The sequence below is a fragment of the Schistocerca nitens genome, chromosome 1, assembly GCF_023898315.1.
Source record: "Schistocerca nitens isolate TAMUIC-IGC-003100 chromosome 1, iqSchNite1.1, whole genome shotgun sequence".
Taxonomy (NCBI): Eukaryota; Metazoa; Arthropoda; class Insecta; order Orthoptera; family Acrididae; genus Schistocerca; species Schistocerca nitens.
The window spans coordinates 118,195,305-118,216,143 of record NC_064614.1 but is presented as its reverse complement, the minus strand read 5'-3'; the positions used below and the strand labels follow the sequence as shown (position 1 = coordinate 118,216,143).

Here is a 20,839-nt window from a genome sequence, read left to right as displayed (position 1 = left end):
AGAGAGAGAGAGAGAGAGAGAGAGAGCGAGCCTATCTGCGTCTCAACATCTCCACTATATGGTGAGTAGCAACTTTACTTCTCATAATACTGTTACATTACATCCCGGATTTTCCGTTGTTTAATTGTAATGATATGTCATTTTGTTCCATTAACATTGACTATCAAACAGTGTCTACATTTTTCAGGACCCCTCAGTATATCTTTTCCACCTTTCAGTTTTCCTTTCTTTGCTTGTTACTGGCTTGCCATTTGAGCTCTTGATATTTTTTGCTGTTTCCCTTTTCTCCAAAGGTCTCTATAATTTTCCTGTAGGTGGTATCTATCCTTTCCCTAGTTATACACATTCTTATCCGAAGTATCTGGACACCACTGTGTAATGTGGAATTGACCACTAGAAATCACGAGAAGTGGACTTGCCAATAGAAAAGAAACAGGGTGTATTGTGTTGTCAGTAGCAAATTGGCAACAGTAGAATGGGTTGATCAGGAGAACTCTGTGACTAGAGAACATTACCTGCCGTCATGTGTACTGCCAACAGTAAAGTGACAGTAAAGTGAGGAGGAGGTGGAGTGACAGCATGGGTGTGTTTATCATGGTTAGGGTGCGCTTAAGGAAACACTAAATGTGGAAGGATATGGACACATTTTACAACCTTGTATGCTACACACAGCAGAGGAACAGTTCAGAGACAATGAGTGTTAGTACCATCGGGTCAATGCACCCCATCATTAAGCAGCATCTGCAAGGCAATTGTTTCTGGGCAATAACATTCTTGAAATGGACTGGCTTGTCCAGAGTCAGTACCTGAACCCATGGGAACACCTCTGAGATGAGTTAGATCGTGGACTTTGCTCCAGACCGTAGTGTTAAACATGAATCACTGCCTTTTCTGGTTTCAGCTCTTGAGGAAGAATGGACTGCTATTCCTCCACGGACATTTAGACACCTCAGTGGAAGTGTCCCCAGCAGAGTCAAAGGTCTCATAAAGGTGAAGGATATAGACACCACACAATAATGTCCACTGATAGGGGTCTCAGTGCTTTCAGTCAGAGACTGTACATGCTTCTGCAGCCTTGTATTTCATGTCTTACCATTCCTGCTTTGCCATTTTGCCCTTCCTATCAGTTTCATTTTTTAGATGTCTCTACTCCTCTTTGGACACTTTATTCACTGAATTTGTTATTTCTCTCCTTTCATCAATTAAATTCAGTATCTCCTGTGCTGTACAAGGATTTCTGCTGGGCTTTGTCTTTTTACCTATTTGAACTTAAGCTGACTTAACTATTTCATCTTTTGAAGCTCCCATTTGTCTCCTATTGTATTTATTTCCTCTACTTCATTAAAACATTGCATAATTCTCCCTCTGAAACACTTGATAATCTCTGGTTCTTTCAGTTGATTGAGGTCCCATCTCCTTCATTTCAATTGTTTGAGTTTTATCTTGCAGTTCATTACCAATCAATTATGGCCAAGAGTCCACCTCTGCCCCTGGAAATATTTTAGTTTAAAACCTGTTTTGAAATATCTCTCCAACATTATGTAGTCAATCTGAAACTTTCAATTTTTCTCCAGGTCTCTCCATGTATGCAACCTTCTGTCAGTATTTTTAAACATAGCATTAACAATGACTGAATTATGCTGTGTGCAAAATTCTGACACATTACTTCCTCTTTCACTCCCTTCCCACAGTCCATATTCTCCTACTATTTTCCTTCTCTTCCTTTTTCTACTATAGAATTCCTGTCCTCCATCACAATTAAATTTTTCTCTCCCTTAACTGTCTGAATAATTTCTTTTATGTAATCAAACATTCTTTGTCTCTTCGTGTGCAGAGCTACTTGACATGTAAACTCGTACTACTGTAGTGGCTACTGACTTCGTCTGTCTTGGGTTGGAAAGTCTCCCCTGACTTGGGGGTTCTGGGTGACTTCTCCGAATGCTACCACTTTTCCTAAACCTCTCCAGTTCCTTTCTCTTCACCCCTCATCCTTCCCCTTCAACCCTTCAGCTGGAAGGAGCCACTAGTTCCAAAAGCTCGCATAAGTAAAACTATATACAAAGATGATGTGACTTACCAAATGAAAGTGCTGGCAGGTCGACAGACACACAAACATACACACAAAATTCAAGCTTTCGCAACAAACTGTTGCCTCATCAGGAAAGAGGGAAGGAGAGGGAAAGACGAAAGGATGTGGGTTTTAAGGGAGAGGGTAAGGAGTCATCCCAATCCCGGGAGCGGAAAGACTTACCTTAGGGGGAAAAAAGGACGGGTATACACTCGCGCGCACACACACACACACACACACACACACACACACACACACACACACACACACATATCCATCCAAGAAAGTGATGAGACTTACCAAACAAAAGCGCTGGCAGGTCGATAGACACACAAACAAACACAAACATACACACAAAATTCTAGCTTTCGCAACAAACGGTTGCTTCGTCAGGAAAGAGGGAAGGAGAGGGAAAGATGAAAGGAAGTGGGTTTTAAGGGAGAGGGTAAGGAGTCATTCCAATCCCGGGAGCGGAAAGACTTACCTTAGGGGGAAAAAAGGACGGGTATACACTCGCACACACACACATATCCATCCGCATATACACAGACACAAGCAGACATTTGTAAAGGCAAAGAGTTTGCCCAAACTCTTTGCCTTTACAAATGTCTGCTTGTGTCTGTGTGTATGCGGATGGATATGTGTGTGTGTGCGAGTGTATACCCGTCCTTTTTTCCCCCTAAGGTAAGTCTTTCCGCTCCCGGGATTGGAATGACTCCTTACCCTCTCCCTTAAAACCCACTTCCTTTCATCTTTCCCTCTCCTTCCCTCTTTCCTGACGAAGCAACCGTTTGTTGCGAAAGCTAGAATTTTGTGTGTATGTTTGTGTTTGTTTGTGTGTCTATTGACCTGCCAGCGCTTTTGTTTGGTAAGTCTCATCACTTTCTTTCTTTTTAGATATATTTTTTCCACGTGGAATGTTTCCCTCTGTTATATATATATATATATATATATATATATATATATATATATATATATATATAGCCATGGGTACCAGGATGGCCCCTTCATACGCCAACCTATTCATGGGTCGCTTAGAGGAAGCCTTCTTGGTTACCCAGGCCTGCCAACCCCTTGAATTTTGTGTGTAAAGTTTGGTACAGATTAATTGATGACATCTTCATGATCTGGACTCACAGTGAAGAAGAACTCCAGAATTTCCTCTCCAACCTCAACTCCTTTGGTTCCATCAGATTCACCTGGTCCTACTCCAAATCCCATGCCACTTTCCTTGATGTTGACCTCCACCTGTCCAATGGCCAGCTTCACACGTCCGTCCACATCAAACCCACCAACAAGCAACAGTACCTCCATTACGACAGCTGCCACCCATTCCACATCAAACGGTCCCTTCCCTACAGCCTAGGTCTTCGTGGCAAACGAATCTGCTCCAGTCCGGAATCCCTGAAGCATTACACCAAAAACCTGACAACAGCTTTCGCATCCCGCAACTACCCTCCCGACCTGGTACAGAAGCAAATAACCAGAGCCACTTCCTCATCCTCTCAAACCCAGAACCTCCCACAGAAGAACCCCAAAAGTGCCCCACTTGTGACAGGATACTTTCCGGGACTGGATCAGATTCTGAATGTGGCTCTCCAGCAGGGATACGACTTCCTCAAATCCTGCCCTGAAACGAGATCCATCCTTCATGAAATCCTCCCCACTCCACCAAGAGTGTCTTTCCGCCGTCCACCTAACCTTCGTAACCTCTTAGTTCATCCCTATGAATTCCCCAAACCACCTTCCCTACCCTCTGGCTCCTACCCTTGTAACCGCCCCCGGTGTAAAACCTGTCCCATGCACCCTCCCACCACCACCTACTCCAGTCCTGTAACCCGGAGGGTGTACACGATCAAAGGCAGAGCCACGTGTGAAAGCACCCACGTGATCTACCAACTGACCTGCCTACACTGTGATGCATTCTATGTGGGAATGACCAGCAACAAACTGTCCATTCGCATGAATGGACACAGGCAGACAGTGTTTGTTGGTAATGAGGATCACCCTGTGGCTAAACATGCCTTGGTGCACGGCCAGCACATCTTGGCACAGTGTTACACCGTCCGGGTTATCTGGATACTTCCCACCAACACCAACCTATCCGAACTCCGGAGATGGGAACTTGCTCTTCAATATATCCTCTCTTCCCGTTACCCACCAGGCCTCAATCTCCGCTAATTTCAAGTTGCCGCCACTCATACCTCACCTGTCATTCATCATCATCTTTGCCTCTTCACTTCCGCCTCGACTGACATCTCTGCCCAAACTTTAAATATGTCTGCTTGTGTCTGTATATGTGTGGATGGATATGTGTGTGTGTGCGCGAGTGTATACCTGTCCTTTTTTCCCCCTAAGGTAAGTCTTTCCGCTCCCGGGATTGGAATGACTCCTTACCCTCTCCCTTAAAACCCACATCCTTTCGTCTTTCCCTCTCCTTCCCTCTTTCCTGATGAGGCAACAGTTTGTTGCGAAAGCTTGAATTTTGTGTGTGTTTGTGTTCGTTTGTGTGTCTGTCGACCTGCCAGCACTTTCATTTGGTAAGTCACATCATCTTTGTTTTATATATATATAAAGAAAGATGATGAGACTTACCAAACGCTGGCAGGTCGATAGACACACAAACAAACACAACAAAAAACATTTGTGTGTTTGTTTGTGTGTCTATCGACCTGCCAGCGCTTTGTTTGGTAAGTCTCATCATCTTTCTTTTTAGATATATATTTTTTCCACGTGGAATGTTTCCCTCTGTTATATATATATATATATATATATATATGTGTGTTCTGCCACTCCTTGGTGAGTACTTCTTTTATCTATCCAGTTACATTATATTGGGTATGATAATGGTCACTATGCTATTCGAAGAGACTTACCCACATTCCTATTTTCTTATTAGTTATTAAATCTTATCCTGCAGTCACCTCTATTTGATTTTATATGTGTAACTATAGACCGGTTTGTATGCATTTGCATGTTGCATGTTTGGCTCCTTTTCACCAGTTGTTGCATATTTTAACTAAAAGTTAGTGACGACGAATATTTTTCCTCTGATTACAATATTTTAAAAATTTAGACGGGTTTTCTCTAGCTCGCTTTAGTTTTGATGTCTCCCAGAATGACTGCAAACTGCGTGCAATAGCTAACCGAGAGGCCACTGCCTAGCGAAATCTTTACAGAAGAGCATCAGGAACAGGCAGACAGTCGATGCTCCTGCACCCATGCCCCCATTTAATCCCCTCTGTTGTCATACCATACACATTGGCAACAATTAAATTAAACTACTTAAGCTGTGTCACACATCCATTGTTTCAGTTTAGCTTTCTATTTACTGGTACACAATTCAATGTGTTTACGGTGTGTAGTGTGTAACATGTTGTGCACCATGCCGCCCGAAAAAAAGAAACGGCATGACGTGAATAGCTGACCATTCTGGAAAATTTACACATGACGGAATTGTTTTATATTGTCGAGTTTGCGAGAAAAACTTTTCATGCAAAAAAAGTTACAAATAGATCAGCACGTCAAGACAAGTCCTCATATCACAGGAATGCAGAAAAAGGACGACAGCAACAACAACTTCTGACAACAGCAAGTTGCAGTAGCAGGGATTTGTCCAAAGGTAATTGAAAAAGATGGTTTAACATGGATCTATGTGAAGCATTCATTGCAAGCAATATTCCTCTTCACTAACTTGCGAACCCTATCCTCAGAAAACCTTATCCTCAGAGGCTTTGTGCACAAATATTGTTTACATCAAAATATACCAGATGAATCAACATTGTGTAAAACGTAAATACCAATAATTTATGTAAATATTCTGGAAGAAATACGCAATGAACTCATGGACAACATTATCTGGATTTCAGTTGATGAAGCTACAGACAGTTACATTGCAAATTTGTTGGTGTTTTAAAAGAAGAGCCTCCTTCTATTTAGCGGCCTGCAAAGAGCTTGGCAAAGTAAATCATTCTTCAATTGCCAGATTTGTGAATGAGGGATTGGAAAAATATTTCCAGAATCTTCTGCAGATGAAAGGGTTTTTGTTTTTACTTCAGATGCTGCTCCCTATACGATCGAAGGAGGAAAAGCCCTCGGAGCATTTTATCCCAATTTGATTCATGTAACGTGCTTTGCTAATGGAGTACATCGCCTTGCTGAAGAAGTATGTTCCATGTTATTGAACATAAATAAACTGATTTCCTCCAGAAAGAAAGTATTTCTTAAGGCCTCTGCTCACAAGACCTACAAAGAAAAACTACCAAATGTACCTCTACCTCCCAAACCATTTATGATTATTGGGGTATGTGGGTCAAAGCTGTGTTGTTCTACAATGAACATTTTGAGGCCATTAGAAGGTAGTATGCGACTTCAATAGTGCAAAGGCTTTGGCAGTTTGCCAGTGCAAGGAACCTTTTCATGATAAAAAAAACATTGCTCTGATTAGCACTCTTTTTTTTCCCCATATACCTGCAACTATTAAAAAGCTTGAAACTCAAGGTTTGGTGTTGAATGAATCTATTCAGTTAATGAATAAAATTATTCTAGTGAACTCCTCATTGCTAGAGGTATTTCCAAGAAAACTTACAGAAAAGTTTAAAATCATTTTAAACAATAATCCAGGCTTTGAACCCTTGTGCCAAATTGATAGTTTTATTAATGAGATGGGTGAACATTTACCAGAAACAATAAGTGCCAATATACCACCCAAATTCAAATACTGCCCAGTTACTTCAGTTGATGTAGAACAGTCCTCCTCTGCTTATAAAAATTTTTTGAGTTATAGAAGACACAATCTTACTACCGAACATTTGGAACAGTACTTGTTTGTTTATGTTTACAATAGTAGAAAAATGTAAAATAAACTGAAAATGATGCTTTGGTCCAATAGTATTAATTAAAAGTTAATGCTGTTTAAAAAAAATAATGATTGTATGTTGTTTTTTAAATAAAATATTATGGAGTTTTTGAGCGTGCCCCTCAGCGTGCGATACATCTCGAAGTTGGTCCTGTTCATATAGATTGTTTCACTGCGACTCACTTGCATTGCATCTGATTGTTACCAACAACAATAGCAAAGAAGGAACAATTCTTGAAACACGGTATGTGTCCCGATTTTGCAGATTTTTGGAAAATAATCCAAGAAAGCCGCCCCCCCCCCCCCTTACTAACCTCTACCAGAAAGTATTCGGAAAATATCAGTGTTCTAAACGTTTTTGTGTGGCCAGTGCTCTTTCTTGTAATTGATATTCACACGTTTAACTTTTAGATATAAAGCACGCAGTAAGTACCATGTTCTTTTATTATTTGATCTTTATTTTGAAACTTTTTATGCCTTTTTTTAAGCATGTTTCATGCATATTTTAAGGTCTTTATGGTACATATAATCTGTCTCTATTTATAACCCTGCACTCACCTGACCAAAAGTTCTGTTCTTCCTGCCACAGTACATCACCGATTCCCACTATTATTATCTTCAACATGTATCTTTCCCTTTTCATATTCTCTAGCCTACCTATCTGATCAAGGGTTCTAAGATTTCACACTCTCACCAATGGAATATCAGTTCCTTTTTTCCTGTAAACGAGATCCTCTGGAGTAGTTCATGCCGAGAGATCAGATTTGGGGACTATTTTATCTATGAAATATCTTACCCAAGAGGATGCCACCATCATTTAACCATACAGAAAAGCTGCATGTCCTCGGGAAAAATAATGGCTGCCTTATCGCTGTACTTTCAGCCATTTGCTGTACCAGTAACACGAAGGCCATATTGGCTGATGTTAAGAGGCCAGAGCAGTCAGTTATCCATACTGTTCTCCCTGGAGAGTAAAAATTGTAAGTGATGAGTATGTAGCCATATTTACAGGTGGATGTTAATGTGAATGTAAGAAGATAGTTCCACATCCTTAAGATTAATTTATTAATGAACCAGGTAACACAAAACTACCAGAAAGGGCTGCAGTCCCTCTTCAGGAACTACATGGTTGTCTGTCCTCTCCACAGATAACCCCTCCATTGTGGTTGCACCTACTGTACAATTACATATATCATTGACAATATTATGCAAAGGATAGTTGCTACTCACCATATACCGGAGATGCTGATTGGGTTCGTAGTTTGGCTTCGGCTGCCAGAGTCTCTGGTCTCGTGTGTGTGTGTGTGTGTGTGTGTGTGCGCGCGTGTGTGTTTTTGACAAAGGCATTGTTGGCTGAAATCTTGTTGTATGACAGTCTTTTTGTTGTGCCCATTTGTGACTCACCATCTCCACTATATGGTGAGTAGCAACTATCCTTTCCATAATATTTAATGTTCCATTCTGGTTATCTGTATCATCGAGGTACACGAGTCTTCCTACATAGCAAAATACATGCTTCGTGGGGATTTTGTATGTTGGTTTCATCAGTATAGTTAATTTAAGTAATGTTTTTCAACAATGCTTTACCCTTTCTAAATTTTTATGTAGGTGCTACAAAGGTGTAGAATTATTGAAAAATATTGCATAAATGAACTATGCCCTTTTGAAAGTCATCATTAGTAGAATTTAATTTCATTCATAATAATTGACACTTTGGAAAGCCTGCAACTGTGTCACTCAGTTTTTAAACAATCAAAAACTATTTGCTACTTGTTTTTTCATACTTGGCACAATGTTTTTCAAGAATTTCTCATTTGTAAGCACATTTATTTACGTAAATATTTTCTGTGAAGTTTGCATGCATGATTATCTGCCTCTCTTGCACTCTAGTTGTCTTTTTGAGGTTATACTGCAGCTGGAAAAGCAGACAAAATATATCTTGAAATGTTTTTTATATGCTAATGTTAGAGACAGTGTTTCTGTTTCTCTTCTCTTTGTGCCTCCTGTAGCACGTGCTTGCGCGCACACACACACACACACACACACACACACACACACACACACACACACACACACACACACACCAGTGTTCATTTTTATAATTAAAGCATGCTACAGAAGTATTATGACAGTTTGATTCCACAAATAGTTTGTATAGAGTCAGAGTTGTTACATTTCTTGGAGATTGCAGTATATGCATAAAGTTTTCAGTTATAAAATTTATTTTACATTTATTGACGGTTGAATTATTGATTGTTTCTATTTTGGTATATATGATGAATAGTCTATAAAGAAATGTACATGTTTATGGAAATTGCAACAGTTATCATAAGCGGGAGAAAAATTTGAATAATGAACTGATTCTGTATCTTGTTTGTCATTGGGAATTTTTTTCTACTTGCTTTTTGTGACGTAAAAAATTTCCTGCTTTCCAGTAAATCCATTAAATGACAGCACAAGAGAGGCAGAAAATCACCTATGCAGATATCACAAAAAGTATTTATGTAAAAAAATCCACTTGAAAATGAAACTAAGTGGTGCAGTTTTCCATTATTTAAATCATTAGTAGAATTACTAGGGCACAGCTGGCAGTCACAGGGAAATAGGCTGTCCAGTGAGATCTGATACAAAAACTACAGTGGTTAAATGTTTATCACATAATTAACACAGGAACTTACTACTTTTGTTGCTTTAGCATTTGTTGAAGCTTCATTGAAACTAGAACAACAACAAATACCAGATGCTTCAGCAATGTAGCCAATGACCATTGGTAGAGCATACTTTCATTCACAACATGAGAACAATGTAGCTGATGACCGTTAGTACAGCATACTTTCATTCACATGTGGGTTCAGCATAGATCAGAGTATATCTGTCTATAGGTGTGATGACTAAGAACCCCCGTAATGTAATTAACCAGTCACAGAAGGCTTATTTTTGATTTCTTTGTTATTTGTAGAGCAGAATTTTGATTTCTTTGTTATTTGTAGGGCAGAGTGTGTCAGCAGAAACTTGATTTCTTTGTTATTTGTAGGGCAGAGTGTGTCAGCAGAAACTTGGGAGCTGCAAAAGTACTGGCTGGAGGGGCTAGTAAACAGCATATCCCCCCTGGTGGTGTTTTTTTCCCCACCTAGCATTCTTGACCATATGAAATATCAACAAGAACTCCCTTTTTGAACATGAGTGAGCTGTGTAGACCAAACCACTATTGCCACATAAACTATGTTATCAATAGACATCTGATTGATATTACTTATTTCTTTATGATGCTACTTAGAAGAGGTAACACTTCAGACATTGGAGAGATGAGAGTAGCTTGTGTGTAGTCGCGTGTCATGTGGAAACATTATTTTCATAGGCAGAAAATAAGATTACTAGAGGGGAGAGCTCGTTAACCTCTCCTGGTTAGTTTGTTACAGTATTCTTTCAGTTTTGTTACTTTTTGCCCCACTCTGTGCCTGCTCCTTCGGGGCGGGGTGTTGGAAGGGGGGAGGGGGTCAAGGGGTCAGCTATTTTGCCACTCCTTCAATATAGCTCTGTACGTCTGGTATCACAATATTTGTCTGCTATCCTAAGATGGTTCCCTTGAATCCTTAGAGTGGTAAGTACATATGGACAATCTGGCTGTGTCCCTTTCCAAAGCTTTTTTTGTTTGACTATCATAATTAAAGTAAAACAAAACTTATTTGTAGATGATTGCACAAGATTTTTACACAAATTGTGCCATGTAATAAAGAGTATAACAGAATACAATTAAGGCTCAGTACAGAAGAACCACAGGTCTCTCAATTGTTTCAGTTTTGTGGCATTACATACGTGAACACCTGACTCGCCACGAGTACGAGAGGTACACAGCACTACACAATGTGGTTACCGATGTGGGGCGAGGTCGAGCTTGGCTGCGGGCAGCCTTGAATGAACGCTCCCTGGAGCGCTACCTACACATTCTGCTATCCAGTCCCCAGCTGCTGCAAGCATTCTACGAAGACTGGGCATTACTGTTGGATCAAGAAATGAGCAGCACTCTGCCCACTATGGCAGCAGGTAACGAAGTCAAGGATCTTATATATTAGTTGTCAACTGAAATAGCCCTAAAACTTCAATTGGTCCATGTTATACTTTCTGTATCTCCTGTCAGCTCTTCCCCCCCCCCCCCCCCCCCCTCCCCATCTGCCGCAATGAATAATGAATCATGGACCCTGCCATTGGTGGGGTGGCTTGCATGCCTCAGTGATATGGGTAGCTATACCACTGTTGCAACCACAACAGGGGGGGGGGGGTTACCTTTTGGGAGGCCAGACAAATGTATGTTTCCTGAAGAGGGGCAACAGCCTATTCAGCAGTTGCAGGGGCAACAGTCTGGAGGATTGACTGATCTGGCCTTTCAACATCAACCAAAATGGCCTTACTGTGCTGGTACTGTAAATGACTGAAAGCAAGGGGAAACTACAGCTGTAATTTTTCCTGAAGGCATGCAGCTGTACTGCATGGTTAAATGATGATGGCATCCTCTTGGGTAAAATATTTCAGAGGTAAAATAGTCCCCCATTCATATCTCCAAGGGGTGGGGGGAGGGGACTAGTTGGGTGAGTATCATTGGCAGAGAAACAAAACTTGACGTTCTACTACACATCAGAACATGGAATGTTAGATCCCTTAGTTGAGCAGGTAGGTTGGAAAATATAATAGGGGAAATGGATAGGTGGAAGTTAGATACAGTGGGAATTAGTGAAGTTAGGTGGCAAGATTAAAAAGACTTCTGTTCAGGTAGATACAGGGTTATAAATACAAAATCAAATAGGGGTATGCACTTGTTGGTTTAATCATGAATAAGAAAATAGGAATGTGGTTAAGCTATTATGAACAGATAGTGAATGAATGCATCATTGTAACAAAGATACACAAAGCCAACACCCACCAACTAGCTCCGAAGATGAAGAATAGAGTGAATAAAAGTATGATGAGATGAAAGAAATTATTCAGGTAGTGAGGCTTTTTCTTGTTATGGGTTGATTTTTAAGTGATCAATACATTGCAAAGTGCCAAGTCTTCACTCATTCCATTTAATAACAGTTATCTTGTTTTCTGAATTTCCTGGTCATTTTCTCTTGATGGTGTAGTCTGCTGTGCAGTGCTATGTATTTGACCACTGACTTCTTTTCCAGTTGCAGAGGGGTGGGGGCTATAAGAGAGCTCCTACATTCACACCTCTCACTACAAAATTAAGTTCTCAGCTCACAACAACAGATATTAACAAAGCTTTTCAGACAAAATGTTCATACATGAAGCTTCAATGGTTGATTAAAACCATAAGTTTGTAGTTAACACAAGATACCATAGCATAGTCTATACAACAACATTCATTTTTCTTTAGTGCTTGACCATTGTCATCAGGCTCCTTTCTTCCTTGTAGTCCAAACCCCCCACCCCCTCCCAAAAGCACAACTGCAAAGAACAAGTGACCTTTTGCTGGCCAGTTCCAATTACACACACATCACTGCTTTCTGCATTGTGCCCACATTTTTTCTTCTCATATATACACATAAATTCCAACAAATTTGGGCACAGTAGATGCTCTTTATGCTAATACTTTTTAAAATCACTTTTTTCACACACACACATTTTTCATCGGTCTAGTAAAAGAAAAGTGAGACTTATTGTGCTTTATAGCAACATTTACCACTATAGTGGTTGAAGAAGACAAAAGTTTAATTTTGATGGGAGACTGGAATTTGATAGTAAAAATTTTAGGTGAATTTGGACTTGGGGGGGGGGGGGGGGGGGGGGAATGAATGAGGGAGCTGCCTAGTAGAATTTTGCACAGAGCATAATTTAATCATCCTTAACACTAGGTTTAAGAATCATCAAAGAAAGTTGTTTACTGAAAGAGACCTGGAGACTCAGGAAGGTTTCAGATTGATTACATACTGCTAAGACAGACATTTTGGAGCCATATTTTAAATTGCAAGACATTTTCAGGGGCAGATGTGGACTTGGACCACAATTTATTAGTTATGAACTATAAATTGAAACTGAAGATATTGCAAAAAGGTTGGAAATTAAGAAGATGGGGCCTGGATAAGTTGAAAGAACCAGAGGTTGTTGAGAGATTCAGTGGGTGTATTAGGCAATGATTCACTAGAACCGGGGAAAGAAGTACAATCAAAGACAAATAAGCAGCTTTGAGGGAGGAAATAGTAAAGGCAGCAGGGGCTGAAACATGAAAAGGCAATGCCTAGTGGAAATCTGGAAATCGTTGGATAACACAGGAGATATTGAATTTAATTGATGAAAGGGAAAAAATATAAAAATGCAGCAAATGAAGCAGATGAAAGAGAATACAAGCGTCTAAAAAAGGTGACTGCCAGGAAGTAGAAAATAGCTAAGCAGGAATGGCTGGGGGAGAGATCTAAAGATTTAGAAGCAAATGTCACTGGGGGAAAGATAAGCACTGGCTATGGAAAAATTAAAGCGGCCTTATGGAGAAAGGAGTTGCAGCTGTGTGAGTATAAAGAGCCCGGATGGAAAACCAGTTCTAAGCAAAGAAGGGAAATCTGAAAGGTGGAAGGAGTATGTAGAGGGTATATACACAAGAGAGATGGACTTGAAGACAATATTATAGAAATGGAGGAGGACATAGATGAAGATGAGATGGGAGATATGATATTGCGAGAAGAATTTGACAGAACACTGAAATACCTAAGTCAAAACAAGGCCCTGGGGGTAACTCTTCCATCTGGCTTGCAAGATGTATGAGACAGGTGAAATACCATCAGGCTTCAACAAGAATGTAATAATTCCAATTCCAAACAAAGTAGACACTGATAGGTGTGAATATTAATGAACTCTTAATTTAATAAGTCATGGTTACAAATACTAACACACATTCTTTACAGAAGAATGGAAAAACTGGTAGAAGCCTTGGGAAGATCAGTTTGTATTCCAGAGAAATGTAGGAACACATGAGGCAATACTGACCTTACAACTTCTCTTAGAAAATGAGTTGTGGAAAGGCAAACCTAAGTTTATAGCATTTGCAGACTTAGAGAAAGCTTTTGGCAACATTAAGTGGAATACTCTCTTTGAAATTCTGAAGATAAGCAGTGGTAAGAACAGGGAATGGAAGGCTATTTACAACTTGTACAATAACGAGGCAACAGTTACAGAGGCATGGAAGGGAAACCGTGGTTGAGAAGGGAGTGAGATAGGGTTGTAGCCCATCGTCAGTGTTATTCAATCTGTACAGTGATCAAGCAGTAAAGGAAACCAAACAAAAACTTGTAATAGGAATTAAAGTTCAGTGGGAAAGAAATAAAAACTCTGAGGTTTGCCAGTGACATTGTAATTCTTTCAGAGAAATGATTAATATTGTTTGCACTGTTAGTGTTCTAAAATTCTTAAGTTCATAGGACAAGTAATTCATAGTGTGTCTATCATGGAGACTAATGTTTCCTCCACTGAGACAATTTCTGTGGCAGGAAAGTGTGGCTGTGTTATTTGCTGTGCATCACCCAGTATTTATCTTTCTGTACTGCTCATTTCTTTTTTATGACTGGATGTAAATTTTTCTTAGATTGGGGAATAAGGGAGTATACTACAACCTCCTATGTCTCATTCCTGTAGGGATTGCAAAGACAAGATTGATTACAGTGCACACAGAAGCATTTAAACAGTCGTCCCATAAACTGTATGCGAATGAAATGGGAAGGAACTTTAATAACTGTTTTGAATTGAATTACCCGCTGCCATGCACTCCACAATGGTTTGCCGAGTTTAGATACAAATGTTCGTGAAAATTGTGGACACACTGCAGTGTTTGTCTATCTTAGTGTCTCCCTGTTATTTGTCAGACCCAGTTTCTTTATATCATTTTTTATCTCCATCAGGCAGATGGTGTGGACTGTCGTGCTTTGGCAGTAGGTGAATGTATGGTTTTTGAGTGAATTAAGAGGTAATCTTTGCACATGATCAAAAGAGCTATCCACCTTTCCCAGCACAGAGTTTCTATATCCCCAGTATCCCTGATCTTCCAATATTGGGTACAATATGGCATACAAGGCTTCAGAGTAGGTGGCTGTTGTGTAATGTTTCAGCTTCACATGAAGATGATGATATAATCCTTTGTTGTTATGTTTCTTGAATCCATTGGTGGGCTAGTTCCATTTTATTAATATTGCAGGCAGGGCTGCATTCTCTGACAAGTTGAGTTCAGTCCACTCATAGAGAGCTCTAAATTTTTGTATTATATTGACTTTGCTGTGTTCTAGTGTTTATTTTATTTTTTATTACCTTGCTTGAAGTTGCCACATTATCTCAAGTGTGAAATCTTTGTTTGACTGCTTGCCTTATCAGGCAGTAGACGTGCATTGCAACCATTTGCAATACACCTCTGTCAAGGATGCAATTGAAGACGAGTGATCAAAACAGAAACATGTCATCTGACCTGACATCTGATTTAATCTCAGAACTTTCGGAGCTCTCTAAAATTTTACTTTGGAGAATGGTGTTATCCACACTCTGTAGAATAAGTTCGAGTGTTTTCTTCTATAACTGTAATTCTTGAAATATTCTTCCAAAAAACTAAGTCTGCACCTTCCTGAGATCAACAGGAGTGATTATTACAGTGCAGTTTGTGATTTCAATATTAGGCTTGTATTGTTTAGAGATTAAAGATTTGTTCAGCACTGCATCAGCTCTTCCTGAAAGATCCATGTTATTGGTAAAGGTGAATGTATAATTATCTGTCCATGTTCAGTAACCCTTGGATAGAATCTTTTGCATAACTGTGAGAAGACAGATCATTTAATAGTTATTCACATAAATTACATAATTTCTTGTGAATGTAATGGATTAAAGTGGAGAACCAGTCAGATAGCAAATTCTGTTATGCAGATATTCTGTAAAAGTTCAGTAAGGTCATTTACTGTGCTGTTACCAGAATATCTCTAGAGTTCAGCAACTGTCTTCTCAGTTGCCTCATTCTTAAATACTATGGCAATTTGGAAGAACTATTCCCACTGGAGGTCCTAGTGATTCTAGGCTTAACATTTCTCTTTGGTAATCACTCTTGGACGAAGGATTGAGGATTTTTTTAAATATTCAGCTGAAATATTACAGCTATCATTGTTAATGTGTGTGTGTTTGTTTCGAATCTCAGAAATGGTGACTTAGAGGAGCATCTGTTTGAACTCTTTGTAAAGGTCTGTAGACTTGTTTCTCAGAAAACTTTCTTTGATTATAGTTGTTTACACGAGAGATATCATTAAACCTACTACGATATTTTCATTGTAAGCTTATAAGTATTTTAACAAATTTTCCTCAGTTTATAGAAACTCTACATTTGCCATCTGACTGCATTTGGACTGTTCTGTGGTGAGTCTTCAATATGCTGTATGTGTTGTCTTTGTTGGTGAGCGATAATAGTCAAGTGGCTGTATAAAATAGAGCCTCGTTCGCCTTGGTGTCGTTTCATAAGTTATCCACAGTTGAAGTTCTGACTTTGTTTATTCTTAAGCTGTACTGTGTCAAACTCAATTATGTTAAGGGCATTGTGTGTTGTTTGTCTGGGTAGAATCTAAATTTAATTTTGGAGAACTACTGACCAGAATTCAAATGAGCACTTCTCAACGTCCATATTCCATTTTTCCTTTTTAGAATTTTCTAGAATGACCACATGATGTATTTGTAATACTCCCAGTTCAGATTGTATGGTGGGTGCATCTTCAGTTTCTTCCGAAGGTGCTTAGAAACTGTGGACTTTATGACTAAGCTAAAATTTCCATTGCAGTTTTTTGCATGTGTGTTGGATAGCTGGTAACTACATTACAGTATATTCCCTTTACCCAAATAGGCCTTGAAATATCCTGTAAGTATAATAGTATGTCTTCTTGGAATCTTCGGGAGAATATCATTTACATCTTCCCAAAATATGATTTGGTAATACTTTTCCCACTTTTCTGAGGGATAAGTTTGTTTTAACTGTGCAGTCCTAGATGGAATAGAAATAGTGGTCAGAGTAAAGGTAATAATGTACTTGAGGGTTAAGCAGTCGACAGGCATGTAAACTATATTGAAAAGATTGTGCTTTGCATCGAGCTTTCGTATTCATTCTTTATTAACCATTGGCCACTTAACGTCTTGATAGTTTTAATCATTAGGTATATAATTGATAGCAAAGGTATTTTTACAGAAACAATTCTTAAAATTTAGTGCTACATTATCAATATTGTAAAAAAAACTAATACCAAAACATTCATTTCAAATAGATCAGTTATCTTGTAGACGGATGTTTCAGTAGCCAGTCATAAAGCTTAAATTTAGAAATATTGTAAGGCAAGAATTTAGTGGAGTTTAAGAAAATTTAAACATGTTACTTCATGGGAGTTTCTTGTCTTTGCCAGTGTATCTCAGGACAGCAAACTCGAGTTTGCTTCTGGTGTTGCGATAGTGTTAGTTGTCTCTGGTGTTACTCATTTAAGTTGCATGTAATAAGAAGTAATGATACAGCAGCTGTCAGTATCTTCAGTTTGATAAAAGGGATTCACTTTGCTCATTATTCTGATAACTTTTATTTTAGAACTTTATTTTAGAAAACAGGAATGGCCCCATATCAGTAAGCTGTAAGAGTTGTGTGATAGGTAAAGACAAAAATATATCATCTCCAGATGCTCATTAGTAACTGCACCTCTCGGTTTCCGCTTGAAAGAGCACACTAAAAATTATTCTCTTCCAGACATGATCAGTTTTAGTCTCTGTTTAATTTTGACTCAGTATGAAAGCTTAATAGTTTTACTGATGTATTTTGTGCGTTTTTAGTTAATCCCAGAATGTGTTCCTGTATGTTAACAGAGTCACAAAGTACTTCATTAGAAGAAAACCATTTCATTGCTAATTATATATTTCCCAAAGTTATGATGCAGTTCTATAGTGTTGTGGGGTGTATTAAGCAGTGTTGTGTCCTCTGTGTATAATATATTTCTAAATTAGTTCCTACATAAGAGACTAAATTATTTATGCAGTTATGAAATAAATGGACTGAGCCCTGGAGCACAACAGTGCAAACTTCAGTGGAGAACATCTGTTTATAACTGATCCAAAGTGCCCTGTGTTCCATGATAGGGCATGATCATAGCAAAAACTGGGCTGTGTGTTTCATAAAATTCTAGTTGTGCTAATAGGATATCCTTGTTGAAGATCGCTACAATTTTACAGACTTGGAGTCCACTAGGGAAAACTCCAGTTTCTAAATATTTATTGAAAATGATAGTACTTGGATGACCAATAAGCTGTATAGTTTCTTTAATTTCAGAATAAATAGCAGTCCATAATTCTGGAGTCAGAGAACATTTGACACAGCATTAACATACTTGTAAGTGCCAAAATTCCAGTGGAAAGCATTCCTCACAAGTGGCTTGGCACCAACCAGTTCTAATAGAGATGTACTCTTTGGTCTGATTTCTTTTTTTCAGTTCACTTACTCTGGTTATTCTGGATCCATAGGTACATGTAGTGTGTTGGTTTCGGAATTTTTGTTTTGCTAACATCCCATTCTGCTTTGCTGTTTCTGAGAGCACTTTCTATGATCTGTTCACAAGTGTTTTGGCCCGGGTCAGCATATGTTTGTTTGTATGTACATCTTTTTCAGCAACTAATACATATCTATTATTTTAATAACTTTTCTGATGTCTTGACCACACTTTTTATTATTTCCAAAATCACCTTATGTGTTTTGACATTGTCATTTTCAAGCATATAAAATACAACACAAAACTGGTATCAGAAAAAGATATGAAAATATTTCCATTTCACCATTGATTAGAGATATAGTATAATGAGTAGCACATGGCTTTCTAGCTTACCAGTGTTATGTTAATCATATAAAATTGTTCAGTCGCAGACAGGCATAATGGACACACACACACACACACACACACACACACACTCTCTCTCTCTCTCTCTCTCTCTCTCTCTCTCTCTTTTTGTTGTGTGTGTCTTTCTGTGACTCAGCTCCTCTGCTGTATGGTGAGTAGCAATCTGTTCTTTTCGTAATATTGTTATTAATCTATCCTGGATTTTATGTTGTTTAATATAAAATTGTTCATTAGATATGTTGTATCATATCAGAACTTGCAATAACAAGACAAGTGCAAATTGCTACCAAGGTACAAATTGGAAGCCACATGGACAAAACTGCTAGTCGGTGGTAGACATTGTATTTGTTTGTGTACAACTACATTTTCATTGTTACATCATGTAAAACAGTATCAACAGTAAACAATTCAAGGAAATCATGTTACAAAGTTTTAGAAAAAGGTATTTCTTTACAAACAATATGTAACAGATCTTTTGAGTGGTCGAAGATAATGCATTGGAAGAGCACGCTGATTGGTGTTAGGGTACATGAGGCCAACTGATATAATTTAACTGGATTGATAAAAAAATCTGCTCACCATGAGCCTGTGGCTGCGAAAGCTTACCAATTACAACCCTCTTTTGTGTGTGTGTGTGTGTGTGTGTGTGTGTGTGTGTGTGTTCTGCCACCGCTTGGTGAGTAGATTTTTTAATCTATCCAGTTAAATTATTTTGTCAATAATTGATTGTTTTCATTTTTATATACTGATGAAATTGTTTTATACAATGTAACGATGAAAATTTAGTTGTAAACAAACAAATGCAGAGTGTAACATGTATCCAAAACCGCCTTGCAATTTAGTCCACTTAGCTTTCAATTTGTCCCATGGTAGCAGTTTGCACTTATCTTGCTATTGAGAATGTTGACAAGATATGATGTTCCTCATGAACAATTTGATATGGTTGACATAACACTGTGCAAGATGGAAAGCCATATTGTACTCATTATACTATGTCTGAAATCAGTGGTGAAATGTAACCTATTTTCCTATATTCCGATAGTAGTTTTGGTTGCATTTTATAGCCTTTTAGATTTGTGTGATTTAAATGTAGAGGCATTATATTTTCCATATGTCAAGAATTACCACAGAAGATACTTTATAAATAAAAGCAAAATGTTTTTGGAGAAAAAATATGCTTTAATTGCTGTAAGCTCAAGGAGGAGAAACCAGAAATAATTGATACTTCTTGTATATTCTCTATAATTCGCAAACATGAGTCATGGATCAGTTTTCTATTTGTGTTGGCCACATCATAGTAACAACAGTTCGACTATTTTGTTTTACTTTCTTTGCAGGTCTCGGGTCAATACTATTTGCAATCAGTATAGATAATAGTGATCTGAATGGTGGTACTGCTACAATGGAGACGGAGTCAGTAGGAACACCTTTGAGTCGCAGTGAACCAGTTATCCCACCTGTAACTATCTGTGGTAAGTTAAAGTTGTCAAATACTGGTACATTTTCTGTTTGATTTAATGTTACGGCTTTTGTTTGAAATATACACTTCCATCAAACTGCACATCTCTCACTGCTAATTCAGCGTTCACCAATTCCTTGGTTTCTGCCATGTATGAACATAGTGATAAATTTATTTTAGTTCCATTTATCAGATGGTATCTTGACCAATATCTTACCTTTAGGCCACTCGTTCTTATTTTTAATCCATTTTTTATTATGTGTGATTTTATCATCATGAAAGTGAACTAGGAAGTGAATCATTCACTTAATTAAATCTGGAAACTTTCCACATTTATAATACACTGAACAGCCAAAGAAACTAGTACACCTGCCTCATATCGTGCAGGGTCCCCGCGAGCACACAGAAGTGTCGCAACACGACGTTGCATGGGCTCAACTAATGTCTGAAGTACTGCTGGAGGTAAGTGACACCATGAATCCTTTAGGGCTGTCCATAAATTCTCAAGAGTACGAGGGGGTGGAGATGTCTTCTGAACAGCACATTGCAAGGCATCACAGATATGCACAATAATTTTCATGTCT

At 38.6% G+C, this 20,839-nt stretch overlaps 1 protein-coding gene across 3 annotated transcripts in view; it reads left to right on the top strand.

The window, feature by feature from the left end:
* LOC126242368 (sorting nexin-29) overlaps positions 1–20,839 on the top strand; it is a 182,883-nt gene that overhangs the window by 52,914 nt on the left and 109,130 nt on the right. For 2 of the 3 annotated variants that reach the window (XM_049948081.1, XM_049948082.1), the window contains exons 4-5: positions 10,725–10,970; positions 20,134–20,268. In XM_049948081.1, the coding sequence (XP_049804038.1) occupies positions 10,725–10,970; positions 20,134–20,268 (381 nt within the window). The remainder of the gene's footprint in view (positions 1–10,724; positions 10,971–20,133; positions 20,269–20,839) is intronic. The other variant, XM_049948083.1, reaches the window with a different exon arrangement.